The 15471-nt window shown below is 43.9% G+C and overlaps 1 protein-coding gene across 2 annotated transcripts in view; it reads right to left on the bottom strand.

Annotated features, from left to right (window-relative positions):
* Positions 1-684: 684 nt before the first annotated feature.
* Positions 685-15471, bottom strand: part of disc1 (DISC1 scaffold protein) — a 40896-nt gene continuing 26109 nt past the window's right edge. Inside the window, exons 11-14 of one of the 2 annotated variants that reach the window (XM_068568166.1) lie at positions 11603-11837; positions 9317-9361; positions 4256-4372; positions 685-2263 (exon numbers count right to left, since the gene is read on the bottom strand). In XM_068568166.1, coding sequence (XP_068424267.1) covers positions 2039-2263; positions 4256-4372; positions 9317-9361; positions 11603-11837 — 622 coding nt within the window. In that variant the 3' untranslated portion in view covers positions 685-2038. Of the gene's footprint in view, positions 2264-4255; positions 4373-9316; positions 9362-10468; positions 10505-11602; positions 11838-15471 lie in introns of those variants that run through there. The other variant, XR_011077090.1, reaches the window with a different exon arrangement.

The following is a 15471-nucleotide window of genomic DNA, read 5'->3' as shown; positions in this document are numbered from 1 at the left end:
TCTGCCTTTGCCTTCAGCAACCAAGGGGAAGGCTGGACTGTATGGAAAAACGTATGGAAGGAAAACCGATTAAAATGATGCTGCGCAATATCATAGCCACCACATTGCAGAGACAAAGGACCTTGCACTGCATGGTGCCCGCGTTTACCCCAAGAAACATCTCACCTCGCTATATCTGCCTGCCGCAAACCATCTGGGCTTTCCTCCGTGGCCATTTTATGAGCAGCGCTGCCATGCGGGGCACAGTATGGCGCAAGCACAGATTCAATTAGGAGGGGGTGTTTGTCAGGGAGGTGTGTGTGTGCCAGGCTCTGTCTGTGTGCCACCTGACGCTGACTGATGTGGAGACTTCTGGCCTGGCAAGTGGCTTGCTACCTGCCAGTGAGAGAGGCCCATTGTGCTGCTGGGAAAAACCCGAAGCGCTCAGTTGTGTTTACAGCCCGGAGCGCGGGACTGCAGACACGCCTCTGAGGATCCCTGAACCGCCCCCTGCTTCCAAAAAAAACAACACAGAATCAGATGGAGACAAAGCCACATCATCCCATTTCCCCCGCCACGTCCTCTGTGAGGCCGCCTCCCAATTAGCCACATCACCGCTGCCGAGGAGAGATAACAATGGAAGCCCATGTATCCCCTAAAGAGCTCACTAGAGGACCTTTTATTACCGTATTGATGTCTCCTACATGTCACCACTGCCCTCACTTGCCTGGCTGCGTGCCCGCACATTTTATATGAGGGGAAATAACCAGAGGGGCTGTAACTCAACACAAGAAGAAAACAGCAGGACACAACATGAGGCTGAATGGTACATGCTGTAATTAGGGAGATGCTGTAAGGAATAAATATGAAACATGATACATTGAGTTTAAGCTGCACAGTAAATACAAAAAAACAACTGATTAAAGGTAAAGGTACAAAAATGTTTCTGGCAAAAAGTCACGTGACACCCAGTGGAATGAATATTCTGCGTTGACATTAAGTACAATACCAACAGTGACGCATAACCAGTGGCAGATGCAAAGACTTTAGAAAAACAAACAATAACAAATACTTCTACTTGCGTGTCCACTTATATTTTATCCTTCAATATTGACTTCATGCGAAGGACACATTCTGATTATTGTGACAGATGTATTTTAATAAAATAAAATACAGAGCATCCCTCCAAGCATACAGTGCTACAAATCTAAATATGATCTTTTTCTACTCAAAGAAAACCAAAAAAGTGTTCAAGTTAGCTCCCATTCTGTAGCACCACAAATGAGTTATTTCATGGACAAAATCACACGTAACTGAAGTCCAATTGTAGAAAAAACACACAAAAGTGCCTAGCTGACCTCAAGATGAAACATACTTTTTACTTTATGTGTGCAAGACTGTTCCCAGTGAAAAAATAGTTTGTCCACTTGGTCCTCTGCCAAAATTCAAACCGGTGGTTGTGGCGAGTGATTAAGTGATTTTTTGGCTTCAGTTTGGTTTCAGGCTTGCTGTTTAAAAAATAATATACTTTTCAGTTTTTGTCATTGAATTGACAAACCGTGGATAAATATGTGTCACTGACATTACTGAGAAATAAAACAATAAACCAAATAATCAACAGTATTAATCACAGTAATGTTTTTTCAGTGAATACAAAAAAAAACATTTTACCCAAATACTTGCAAGATATTTACCTGCATCAAAAACTTCCAAATTAAAAAAAACAATTGCTTTGTTGGCTCTGTGGCCTGATGTGCTCTTTATCTGGTTAGGCTGGCAAGATTTGAGGATCTTCTAAAAAATAGGATTAAAGTGTCATATATTTTGCATTAATATCAAAGTCCTTCATGGTTTTTTTTTTCCGTTCTAGAAAATGAAATGGATGAAATATTATACAGACTCCCCAAGGCTTTGTACTGGAATCTTCCGGCAGCACCACAGAGGCTGCTTGTGAGGCTTTACAGTAAATGGAGATGGGGTCACTCCAACTGCAAAGCTGAGGTCAGGCTCTCAGAGAGCGGGTCTGTGTATGAGTGGTCATAAAACCTACGAATCCATTTCAAATGCCCCAGCTGTCACTGAAGTACTGGTCCTCTTCCTCCTCCTCTTCCTCCTCCTCTTCATCCTCATCACCGTCTTCTTCTTCCTCCTCAGTCCCGTTCTTCATGAGGTCGTCATCATGTAGCCCGTTCACTTCCTCTTCCTCCTCTTCTTCCTCTTTGAGCTGTGCAAACATGGTTTGTAAAGTGGCTTTTACTTCCTGAACCTCCTTTTCCAACCACTGTGCAGTGTGCGTTAAGGAAGAATCTGATGCAACAGACACACATCGAGAATCCCATTAACCTGGAGCAAAAAAGCAATGCCAGCAGACAAAAAACAGGGCAAATGTGACACTTGTGGCCGGCAACGGTTAACGGTAATAGCAGAGGACAGCCGCAAGCTGATGAAGTCATCAATCTCCAATTTGGCCACCAAACGGATTTCTGGGACAGATCATCAAGTCATACCCAATTTAACCCCGTCCAATTCAATATTCATGAGCTCATCTCGTCTGTGGAGCTGGGTGGCGGTGCGGGGACCCAAGCAAACAGACTGCCCAGCTAAATTATTCATACACCATCAATGCAACGGGAAGGAGGCTGTCATCAGTGGTTGGGGCGGGGGGATTGTTTAACCTGCCTAGAAACTCAAATTAATCGTGTGAGTGTCCATCTTAAGTGGCAAATCAAAGGGATGGCTTTGATGACAGATGGGGCCTGATGGCTCGTTTTACTGTCTGAATGGACACAGATTGTCCTCATTAATAATTAACCATCCATTAAAGAGCTTTTCATAAAAACTGCAGACAGATTGCAACACTTTTAAGGCAACATGGTCCAAATAGGATGATGAAGTTTAGAATCATGTTGTAGACCTTAAAAACCAACCACATATGAGTTTTGCCTCTCCATCTTTTTTTTTTTATGTCTTAGTCTTTGTGGTTGTCCATCCACTCTCTTGTATCAAGTGACTTAATGAGGACCCTTGGAGACTGGAGGTTTGATCTCCATATCACTATGGCAACAGTAGCATCATCCCAAGCATCATCTCTGTTTCATTTCTGCAACCCAAAAACAATATTGTCCTACATCTTCAGTGTCCTCTAGTGTCCACGGTGCATTCGCAACAGTGCATTGACTTCCGCAGACTGAGATGAATGGCATGTAAGGACACAGAAACAGAGAGGTGGAGAGAAGCGGACTCATCTGTCTGTCTCCGCCCGCCAGGCTGCACCGATATCATGCAAACGCTGGTGGAGCCTGTACTGACCCCTGACAGCACAGCGGGGGACGTGCATCTCTAATCAGATGGTAAAAAAGTCTGGCCACACTTCAACAGAGAGTGAAGGACGTGCTGCACAACACATAGCTTTAAGAGAGCCTGAAAATGAAGTAAATATCTTCATCAGATTAGGAAAGTATTTCTGGCAGCTCGTTTCAAAAGAAGAGAATGAGGCGTGACACAAAATATTAAAAGGCTTTTAAAAAAACATGTCAGGTTAGATGGCAAAAGTTTCCTCATCTTGGCATTAAAATATCACCTTTTCCATCGGTCTTAATCAGCCGACAGTGTAGAGGGAAAAAGTTGAGCGAGAAAAACACACTAATCTATTTCCAATCAGCCTTCTAATTAGCGCGGAAAATTATGTATTGTGACCTGTAATCAGCTTCAATGGTTTCATTTGAGTCATTATCATGGATATTGTAATTTCCTCCAAGCCAGATCCAGCAAGTGGAAGTGAGCAGACAGAGGAGGGGAGGCGAGAAAGCGAGGGTCAGCAGGAGGATGGACGTTAAGCTGTGACGGGAGCAGAGTCATTACGGTGACATTCCTCTATCTGTCGAGGCGCTGCTCCTGTTGGCTGACTTTAATCTCAGTCCGTGGTGAGTGGCAGCCCACATCAAGCGCCCTCTAATAACCTCACATGGACATTTACCATTTCATTTTCCAGGTGGTATGTCCAGCCTGTCAAGAAAGATCCTCTGATCCCAGTTTATCTTCAATTCCCTCCCTGAATGGACTCATAATGTCAAATAAGAGTTGTTTTTTTTCTGTCGAAAAGGTGAAGTCACAGAACATCGCTTTGAGTAGGAAGGCCTGAAGGAAACTAGTTCCTTAAGATGGATGGACAGAAACACACACACACACACACGCACAAACACACACAAACACACAGATAGCATCCAGTCAGTTTACATATGATGTATGTATATTTAGAGAGCGGTGAAAGGATATGGGTGAGGGCCTGATCCCGGTTCAGTATGGCCGTCTGCAATTCATCTTCCAAGGTCAATAGTCTGTCACTGATCAGCTCGCAGCGCTCCGTCAGGTCTGCAGCCTGGCTGCACCCGTCCTGGCAAGGAAAAGGAATTAAATGGCGGTTAAGGAAAGAAAGATTGAAGTGGCAATTGCAATGGTTCAAATGTATGGGTCTGATGTTGAAAAGGAATAAACACAAGTCTATCTGACAATCACAACAAGCAACTTAAAATACAATGATGGGAGGGGTTTAGTACTAGGATCCTGAGAGGTTTGGAGTCATTTGGCAAAATGGATTGGAGGGACATGAAGCTAAAGGTGGACCCTTTAAAGTGGTCTAAATCCTGACTTTAAGGGTGCTTTGACATGCAACACGTTTGGTTGGTTAAACTAACTCCGCTTCGTTTGCCTGGTTAATACGGTTCGTTTGAGCAGGTGTGACAGCAGTCAAGCAAAGCCTGGTGCGAAACAAACTACAAAACTGAGACATAAACATAGTCCTTGATCTGTTTCAAATATAGACTTGTGGTTTGTTTGTGGTCAGAAAGCAAACGATAGTCGCATGATTTCAAAAGACAAATTATGAACAAATCAATTCTGGAAGTGATCCTATATTTGTTTTGCATTTGGCCATGTGACGTTATATAACATATGCATCTCAGTGAGGGAATATTTAATAGGCAAGAAGCTGTTATCTCTCTACGGTCTCGATCTGACTCTGTGTACTTTGCTAGTTCATCAGGTGCATTAAAAGGCGCATGAAAGCGATACCACAGGAGGCTGAGAAGCCCAAGATGCCTCAAGCGTGTGACTGTGCACGGCCTGATGTTAATTTTAAAGTGTCATCTGGGAGCACGCAAAGGTGCTTTTGTACAGTTCTGTCTCCACCGGTTAGTCATAATTCATAACATGCAGTCTAATAATATTAATGATGCTTATCATTTCTTTGCTAGTGCTTTGTGACACACGCCATGAATACACACGCCATCAGAGGCATTAAAGTGCCGCATAAACGTCTGTCGGTCACCAGAAATGGAATTTCACACCCAAGAATAGTGGGCGTATGTTATAATATTACAGTGGAGTATATACAATGTAATAGATTACTGATTTACTGTATTGTATGGAGGCCTACTTCAGATCCACTGATTGCTTTCATACAAACATTAAGTAGATTGAGATGTGTTTTTTGTAATGTTAAATTGCATATGTGGTCTTATAACCACGAGTCAGAGCTTCACACAAAGCTTTGCAGTGTTCCAAGACTCATTTTATCCGTTTGACACGACATTCTCGACTCTGTTTCAGCCAGACACAGGTCTGATTGGAGTATAGCTCGGCTGACAAAAGACACAAGGCTGCCAAAATCTCTGTTTGGTAAGGTGCCAAGGTCACGATGTACACAATGCACTCCACGGAGGCCGATGTGCACAACACTCAGCGGTGCGTCTGCCCATCACCTGAGGACGCTGGTGGAAATGTCAGGGGTGGTGCAGGAGCGGAGTGCAGTAGGGCAGAGCAGTCAGGGAGCAGAGCTGGCCATAATTAGAACCGGCCCCGTTGCAGACATCGTGTCCTAGTTTCTTCACACTTATCAAGCGGAGAGAACACAAACACACGCGCAGGAGTACACGGATCCACTTCAAGCAAATAGACACGGAGACACGCACGCGCAGACCCAGTGTTCTCGTCAAACAACACACAGAAAGTCTAATCCGACTCATAGCTGCAGGTAGAAAATATCAACTCCCTGCAGCTCAGAGGTGTCACAGCAATGACTGGGAAGTCACGTCCCTGGTCTCGGTCCTGGAATAGCTCCCCTTCTCCGAAATGATGCAACAGCCCAGAAGAAATGTACAACAACAAAAGGCTCGAGGCACGGCGACAAGTCTTCCCTGATACAATTAAGGACTTCAGTATGATTTAAAGAGAGAACAGCTCACAGGACAAAAGATTTAACGTCATGTTTTGTGTGTGCGAGGCATTTAAATGAACAAACAATCACTGACACATATCTGTCCTCAAGCGTCTCTTTTGTAGGAGCCCTGTCCTCCTTTACCAAGAAGCAAGACAGTCAACATATAGATTGACTGAGCTGCTTGTTTGTCAAGGTCAGGAGCTCCTCTGGCAGATAAGAGCCCTGTGTTTGTGCAGCTGATTGATTCTATACTTTACAGCCTCCAGTCAGCGTTCGTAACGTCAATACAACCACAGGATAGAAGACACTGTGCAGACTGACACCGCTGAAAAACATCCAGGAGCCCACAAACCTTTTTAAACAACTATTCAACAGATGTTATTTTGCTCCCGGAGGTGATCAACACAATACAGATGACTTTCTCTGCTACATCTGCCTTTAACAAATAAGAAACATTATGCCAATTTGTGTAGAATCAACGGCACGCATGTATTGCCGTGTTTATTCCTGACGCACATTAGTACTGGTGTTGTTACAACAAAAGTAAACAAAGCAGACTGCAGAAGCATGAACAGATTGTTTAAAAATGCAATATTCAGACTCGTGTGTGCGCTGGTATGGTTGTTTAAGCAATGAGTGAGAGACAGCAGGTAATTGTGCATGTTCCCATGGGTGATGTAAGAAGTGATACAAAGCAATTATATTCCACTCGTATTACTCACAAGGTCACGATTGTTTGTACGAAACAATAATGTAGCTGAATAAATGTTAAACTTAGAAGGACATTGGTGAGCTTGTGATTAACCATTAACTGTCTTTCTCATCAGCGATGCCTTGTTAGTAGGTTACTGAGTCCACATTTAGAAATCGGTTTCCAAGACCGTCTGCATGTGACATTATGAGCTGTTGCTGTCTGCAGCTGTGTTCCTGTACTGCACACTAACGCAATGCCGGTTTTGAGGATGTAGTGTTTTCAGACTGGAAAAGGGACAAAGTTAAGGATTTTTTAAAAAGTATGCAGACTAGAAAACACTTGTGTTGTCTGGTCTGCATACTTACCCACAGTTCTTTCTGAAGTCTGACAACCACCTGCATTTGTTTTCTGTTCCATACGACGTACTTATTGCATACAGAATACTAGTTTTTAGTTTTAATGGACAGAAACTGTGAAACTGAGTTTCTCCCTCAAAGAATCCCACAAAACCTTGTTTTCAAGAACGATCAACTAAAGAGATCATAATAAAAGAAATGAATGATTAGTCGACTAATCGATAAAAAGGGAGCAGCCTAGAGCCTGACTTTATAGTGTAGGCCTATTGTTTAAGTTTTCTATTCCAACAGGAAGTTATACAATATGGAGACAAAAGTATCCATTAATTGTACACTCCAAAATCAACTATGTTCTAGTTTGCGTACTGACAGTTTTGAGTGTACTTCAGTGGGAATGGTATAACGCTTTGATTTTAAAGTGTTCTGTTGATGTACACTTGTGTCCCACAATGCACAATTAGGCACTTTGTTCACAGTTATTGTAAAAATAAAAATCTTTCTTTTTGTGAAGTTGATTGGCAGCGACATGCTGCTGTTGCAGTGTGATTGACATCACATGTACTTTACCTAAATTACCTGTTAGTTACGGCAACGCCAATATATGAAGATGACCAACAATTAATACGCAGTAAGGAATTTCGACACAGCAATCATCCCTCCAAACAGGGCTGGCGTAAAATCTCATGACCTCATCGTGAAAAACTACCCGATTAACAAATCCAATCAAAATCAGCCGACATTTCAATTTGATAAAGCATCTAAACTTGTTTGGTACAGAGGGTCAGTATGAGGGAGCGGATGTAAGCACCTTGAGAAGATGAAGGAACAATTAGTAGAGATTACAAGAGTAAAGACACACTTGCACACACACCAATCAATCTCCATTGTGGCGGCAGGGCAGCAGCTTGGCAGCGGCTAAGTGGAAATCATTTACTTAAAGTCATTATGGAAAGGAGAAAGAGGTCAGGCGGTCTGCGGGGCGGAGAATCCCGCTCCTCCACAGCGCCATCGCGACACCATCCATGCAGAGATACCGTCACTATTTAGCCGCCGGCACAGCGTTTCACTCGGTGACTCGTCAAACGGTTGTGACGTCAGGTGGTTTTCAATAATTCATTGTGTTTCAGTGTTGCGTAGTTCACACAAACAGATGACTGTGCCATACACCGTGTGCATTGGCATGAGGTGGCCATTCCAACCGTAGGTGCTGTCGCTGAGTTTTCTATTCTCGCACAACAAGTAAACAGTTCATAACACGGGCGGCAAATTTGCCATCGGAATTCTTTGTGTGTTTTATTTTGTTTTTTAAACAATGGGTCCAGACAGAGGGAGACGAAAGCAGGCTCCTCATTTCTAGTAGGAGTCGAAAGATTTTGGCAGCTGAAATATTCCAACTGTCTCAAGCAGTTGTATTGTAGCAAACACGCTAATTCAGGTGACAGACGCTCCATGAATTGGGTTAACGCGCTGTCACAGACGCACTTCGCAATGTGTCCTTCTTTACCGAGTCCCAATGAAGACAGTGAAAGCAACATCTGTGATCTTTAACATTGTTCCAACTGACTCGTATAAAAGCAATCATCCTGATACTTGATGGAGGAGTGCCTGGTGTTGTGCTAACAGACTGAGGCTAAACAGCTGTACATCCAGGATAAGACATGCCTCCACCTTTATCAGACTCACATCAGTGTGTTCTTGTTTAAAATCCTGCATCGGACCCTCTCTAAAGGTACAGGTACCACCCTCCCCCCGTGCCCCCATTTGGCTACCAGGTTTGAATGAATATAAATGTATGAATTTAAAGCAGGGAGGCGCTGAAAGGAGAATATGTGCTCAGCAAAACCCTCCCCCGTATAAATAAAGGTCTTTCAGACAGTCAGCGACAACAGCCAACGCTTCTCATGTAGATCAGTATTGATCGGACAGTCAGAAAGGCGGCAAAGGTCACATTTAAGTTACGGTCAACCAATGGATTCCTCTGCGTCCCAGTAGGCCCAGTGTCAATGCAATTGATACTTTAATTACACTGGTAACATTCCCCCATACGGTCACATAGTTAGCATTACCAACCTCTGGGGGATTCTCCTCCATGCAGAACAAAAACTCCTCCAATTTCTGCAACAAAAAGAAAACATTTGTTGAGGCCACACAGTCATAAACCTGCTCATGAATTATTGAAAATGCAATTATGTTGGCTGTGTACTGTGCAACATCATCATAATGAGAGGAGGTTGTAATTATTCATCACCAAAACTGACAAGGAGAAAATATATTAACGGCCTCATCTGTACTGCAGGTTTCCTTTGTTAGTATTCAAAGTGAGTAATTGTACATTCTTCACGAGGGAAGGGGGTAATTATTACTGTACCTATTGGAGGCTAACATATTGTTTGTGGCTTTAGGGTAAGTACATAAGAAGGCAGAGTAACAACAAATACTAATCAGCAAAATGTTAATTATTTTTTAATAAAAAATTAGGGAACACATAACTGCATGCTCTCCGGTGAACACTCTTCATACGCTATATGAGATCAGTTCATTTAAACGCTGCATTTCTTTGAACAACACAAACTGGATTTTCTTTGCTCGCTACAATTTCATCAATTTTACAGCAACATATAATCTGTTACGCGCAGTTTTCTAGCAACAGATTAAAACAGTTATCTGGTATCCAACTGATAAAATACCCATTGTCTGTTGCCTTACAATGCAAATCCTAATATGTGGGCCCTTGAATATTCATATATGCTGGAATATACATATTTAAATGGCAAAAATATTATTATATTATCAATATTTTGTATTCTTTTCTATAGTGTTTAGTGCTTCCCCAAAGAAAAAGCCAGAGCTGCAGGACAAAAGATGTCCACTTAATGTGCTACTCTTCATATTTCCTCTTTAAAGAGAGATTTACAAGATGCTTGTTCAATGTTAAACATGTTAGATGGTTAGTTGGGGCATCAATATGTTGCCATTCATGTTAAATGTTGAAAAGTGCATGCAATGGGCTTTTGCATCTCTGTCCATGTATGTATTTGTATTTTGTGCAATCAAATTAAAAACAAAGTTGATACTTATTTCCAAAGGACACTTCTAAATTGAGCTGCACTCATAAAACACGTGATCGACCTTTTTGCTCCATTGAGCTCAAGAGTTTCTAGCTTTCAGGAAAAAAGAGTGCACAAGACGGAGACAAAAGAGAGAAATGGTTGGCTGTCTCACCTTTTAGTTCTCGAAGAAATGTTAGGAGGGGCCGGGCTTTGGGAGGAGCAAGAAAAACAGAGAGAAACAAAGGGAAAGCAGAAAATAGATCCATGCAGTTTGAAAAATGCCGTCAGGCAGGGCAGGGAAAGAAGATATTGATGTAAAGTTTATATTTATGGATGCACAGAGCACAACAGTGAGAGAAGGTTAAGAGGGTGCAACAGTAGAAGAATTAAATATGACAATAAAAACCTACAGCTTCCAGTTTTAATATATGCAAGTAGTCCTTTTGCTAGCACCATTAAAATCATAGTCAAATATGTGCTAATGGCCACAGTAAATCCATACATTTGATATTCAGAGGATCATCTGCTGCTTAAAATCAGCAAACATGATAGAAATCAGACTCTGAGCCCAACTAACGAAGTACAATCTCACAAAAACTCAGTCTTTTTTATTAATGCTGGCTCTGTTGGCTTTGTTCCTATCTCAGACAAGTCTGTCAGACTGCGTGGGCGGAGGAGTGTGAGGAGGGAATGAGTTGGACTCTGCCCTGAGGCAGTGGACCTCAGCTCACCGTGGAATAAACCATAAACCAGCACGCACACACACACACGACACACACGGCATGCACGCACCCACACACTCCCTCTAAACGCAAGTAATCACGCAGAAAGAGGCTCTTAAATCTGCACTCTGTAGAATGAAACTCTTCAAGGAAGCCAAAATATTTCACTAACGCCCACATTTTCCTGGTTTAAAAATACCTTCGAGCAAAGGTGCTAATGGACTGCTGCTCATTTTGCTGAAGCCAACAGACTTTTATATTCGGAGAACAGCTGAAAGTATGAAAAAAAAAAAGTCAAGTGGTAAGACTGGCCGAGCAGGCACACTTCAGAGTTTGCGTTTCACAGCTGGGTGGGGAAAAAAAGGGAAAAAGAACTGAATCCTAAAATAGACTGTTCTCATTTGACCTTTCAGCAGCAAGGATGTGTTGTTATGTGGAGAAAATGTGTTAGACATCAGCGATGGACAGCCTCAAAAGGGCATCTTGTATATTCAACTCTAAATGTCTGTTTGCACGCATCGGACTGTCGTGCGCCGCGGTGTGAAAGCGCAGAAGTTTGTGAATAACAGACATCGTTGCGTTACCTTTGTGAACTCTGAGTTCTGCAAGTTGGCCTCGGGACACCAGCGGCCGCCTAACGCAGTCAGCATGGCGCAATCTTCTTCTTCTTTGGTGCACGGCCGGGCCGGAGGATGAACTGCGGCAGCGGGGAGGTCTTCAACGTCTCCAACTGGAGTCCGCAACTGGAGGCCTCGCAAAAACAGGTGACACGCCTCCAGGTCGGCTTCCCAGATCCGCTCCAAGCCCGGACAGCCACCGCTGTCGAGATGAACAGAGCAGTATGTTATACCATGAAATACAAGATGCAACACCATATGACACACTATCTAATAAAATATATGATATAACATGAAACATTCGGACAAAAAAACATGGCACAACATGCTTTTGCAGGGTACAACGCCACGTCACGGAATACGGCACGATCCAGAAAATTACAAATAAGATCCAGTTAGATACGATGTGATGCTATAACTATACTTAATAGCAGTAGATATATTCATATGGTCCCTTTTAAAGTAAACAATAGTGCATGAGTATTTAACGTATCATGTATTTCCCGGGGAAGGCTTATGCCAAGGTGCCGGAAAGGACGCTCCGACCGCTTGTCGAACCTCGGATTCAAGAAGAGCAGTGCGGATTCTGTCCCGGTCGTGGAACAGTGGACCAGCTCTTTACCCGCGCAAGGCTAGGGGGTCATGGGAGTTTGCCCAACCAGTCGACATGTGCTTTCTGGACTCGGAGAAGGCTTTCGACAGGATATCTAGGCGCAGCCACGGGGCGGAGAAATACGGTTTGAGGGCCTCGGGATCGCCTCTCTGCTGTTTGCAGATGATGTTGTTCTGTTTGCCTCCTCGGTCCGTGACCTTGGAGTTAAGCCGCTACTCCTTCGTATCGAAAGGAGTCAGCTGAGGTGGTTCGGGCATCTAATCCGGACGCCTCTTGGACGCCTCCCACTAGAGGTTTTCCAGGCACGTCCAACTGGGAAGAGGCCCCGGGGAAGACCCAGGACACGCTGGAGGGATTATATCTCCCGGCTGGCCTGGGAACGCCTCGGGGTCCCCCAGAACGAGCTGGAAAATGTTGCGGGTGAGAGGGAAGCCTGGGTCGGTCTGCTGGGCCTTCTGCCACCGCGACCCGACCCCGGATAAGCGGCTGAAAATGGATGCATGGACGGATGGATGTATTAAAAGAATTGGTAGACATTTGGGGAATTTAACTTGTTCTCTCCTATCTGTCAAGCATCAACTTGGAAATGGGAGACGATTAGCTTAGCTTAGCATAAAGGGTAACTGGAATTGTACTAAGAAGATTATTGAAAACTGTTGATGCTCTGTTCTGCAATCATTTCACACTTTTGATGTCATTTTGGATTTCTACACCCGATCAACGTTAAGTTCATCCGAGTCGGTCCACTGGAGATGTAATATTGAACACAATTTTGGCTTTTAAAATTGAAAGGTGCTTATGGAATAGTTATGGCTCATTAGCATGAGCAGACATAACACTGCTGGTTTGAATGTTTAAAACAAAATGGATCTAAATGTAACACGTGATTACATTATTATTATTTTTTCATTAAATGTGTAAGAAACAACCATTTGCAATCCGGCTCCAATTCACCACCTCACCATCTGTGTTGCAAACGTCCATGTCCCCATAATGTGCGTACGCATGGGTCAGAGATTCAGTACTGGTGCAAATACTGCTGTAAAGTCTTATTGATCACAACGTTTCGTGGGAAGTGGCGTGTGCCTTTTTCAGGCTATAAAGAAGACGCAAGCATGCAGCATCTCAAGAGACCCATGCGGCATGTTCATTTGAGACCTTTAGAGGTGTTGATGGCTGTTTAACGAAAGCGAGAGCGACAGGCAGCTCACACTTTTTGCTAAACTAGGCAAGTAAGTTGGCTGTCGCTCTGCGGTACCGGGTCGCATTCATGAGGCAATGTGATGCTAAACATATAGCATAACGTGAAAGAATGTCGACGTCATGATGACACTAGTGTCGGAACGGTGACGTGCAAAAAAAAAATGAAAAATACGCCGAGGCAAAGCACGCATGTCACGACTGACAACTGCTGCACGATAACTGAGCACAGTAGTTGTCAAGGCGCAGTAAAGGACATCTTAAATAGCATCTCTATCATAGAGCCCTGACAAAAGAATGAGGGGGGGAGGATGAATCATTCAAAGATTGTAACTCCATTGACAAAATGTAATGAGAGAGAATGGCCTCCTCGTGGGCTGCCCTTTTCTTCAAAGAGCGGCAGCAGAGACAGGAGACAGGGCCCGGTTGTGTTCATCTCTGCTGGGGTCACTGAGCAGGAGTTCAGGGGGAGGACAAGAAGATTGCTTTTTGTTTATCTACTCAGTGAGTTACCATCCGTCATCCTTGTTCACTCTCGCTCGCCCCTGACCCCGGTAACATCCCAGAGTCAAGCTCCCTGTGTACAAACAGAGGAGGACATTAAAAGCAGCCGATTTCTTGTATTATTCAGGAAATGAGCAACACGACTGACGAGCGGAGTTCTCTGCTCAATTTAGCATTATTTAGATTAACCTGGTCACTGTGGCAGCAAATACTCAGAGGTACAGCAGGCCTGTTATGGTATGATATATGTGTGGCTCACATTTGAGACCTCTGACCTTTTTAAAATATTGATATTTATTCCCCTTATTCTTTCAGTGACCTTTAGTAAACAAATTATTCCCAAATAATTGTGGTCCCAGGTGACATTTTAGGAACCAAATCCATATATCAGAAATTCCCCCTTTTCAATATGGTTTAAGAGACACACAATGAAGAGCATAAATATTCACCTGTTTTTAATAACAACCTCTTTGTTTCCAGGAATCCGCCTTGTATTGAAAACGAAAGCACAAAGATGTGTTTCATACATACATTAAGAGACGAATCAAACACACTAATTTGTTTACATTATTTATTTTTTTAGCCCTATAATATATTTATGATTTTTACGACAGAGTGCCCCCCTTTGCTGTGCTGTTAGGATTTGAGGAATTGCTCATTCGCCGTCATACGTAAACAAACTGAAAGGCAAAATGCATCCAGACAATATTGTTTAATCTCTCCCTCTGTTCTCCACTCTCTCTCTCCGTGATGAGGCCCCCTGAAAATTGAATGCCACTCGTTTTCCAGCCCATCTCCTGCCTGAAAAGGCTGCCAACCTCTGTACCCTGCCAACGCACGCCTCTCAGACGTTCTCTAACCTTCATTTGGCACCCAGACAATAGAAAAATTGCTCTGCCCAGCCCCTCCCGCCCTCGCCAATTCTCTACTCCACGCCGCCGCTTCTGAATTCTGCTTTAGTGGGGGACGCACCCAGTGAGCCATGCCATTGTTATTTGTCTCTTCTGAAGTGAAGAGGGACACACGCACACACAGTTATGGGTGCGCAAACGTGCTAACTCGCAAACACAAACCCATAAATCATTCTCTTGTGCGGATTCAGTGTCGTACAATTACCCCCAAAAAATGTCAAAGCCGGCCTCGGCCGTCACAAGCGCTTCTCGTCAAAGAAGACCGCAGTTCGTGACAAGTCCCTGGCATTAGCTCTGCGTACTGAGGATGCGGACAACAAGTCAGCTCCTCAGTGTCCCTGTGATGGCGGCCTCCTGGTGCCCGTCGGTATGAACGCCTCGCCCGGGGGGTTAATTGGTGGCAGCCACTCGGCCTGTCGTCTGACAGTGGCAGGGTGTGGGTGCGCTGCTCTGCTGATGGCCCCGTAATAAGAAGGAGAGACAGACAGGCACACCCCTTCGACAGTCTCTCGGCCCCCCTGTGGGACGGCTGACTGACAGGACCACTCTTTCTCCTCCGGGCCTTCCATACACTGTGGATTGTAAAAATAGCTGTTGAAGGAAGGAGC

This window comes from Clinocottus analis, unplaced genomic scaffold (assembly GCF_023055335.1).
Source record: "Clinocottus analis isolate CAN_PGR_092001 unplaced genomic scaffold, fCliAna1.0.p SCAF_8, whole genome shotgun sequence".
In the NCBI taxonomy this organism is placed as follows: domain Eukaryota; kingdom Metazoa; phylum Chordata; class Actinopteri; order Perciformes; family Cottidae; genus Clinocottus; species Clinocottus analis.
Note: the sequence above shows the minus strand (reverse complement) of the source record. Positions and strands in the feature narration are given on the sequence as shown.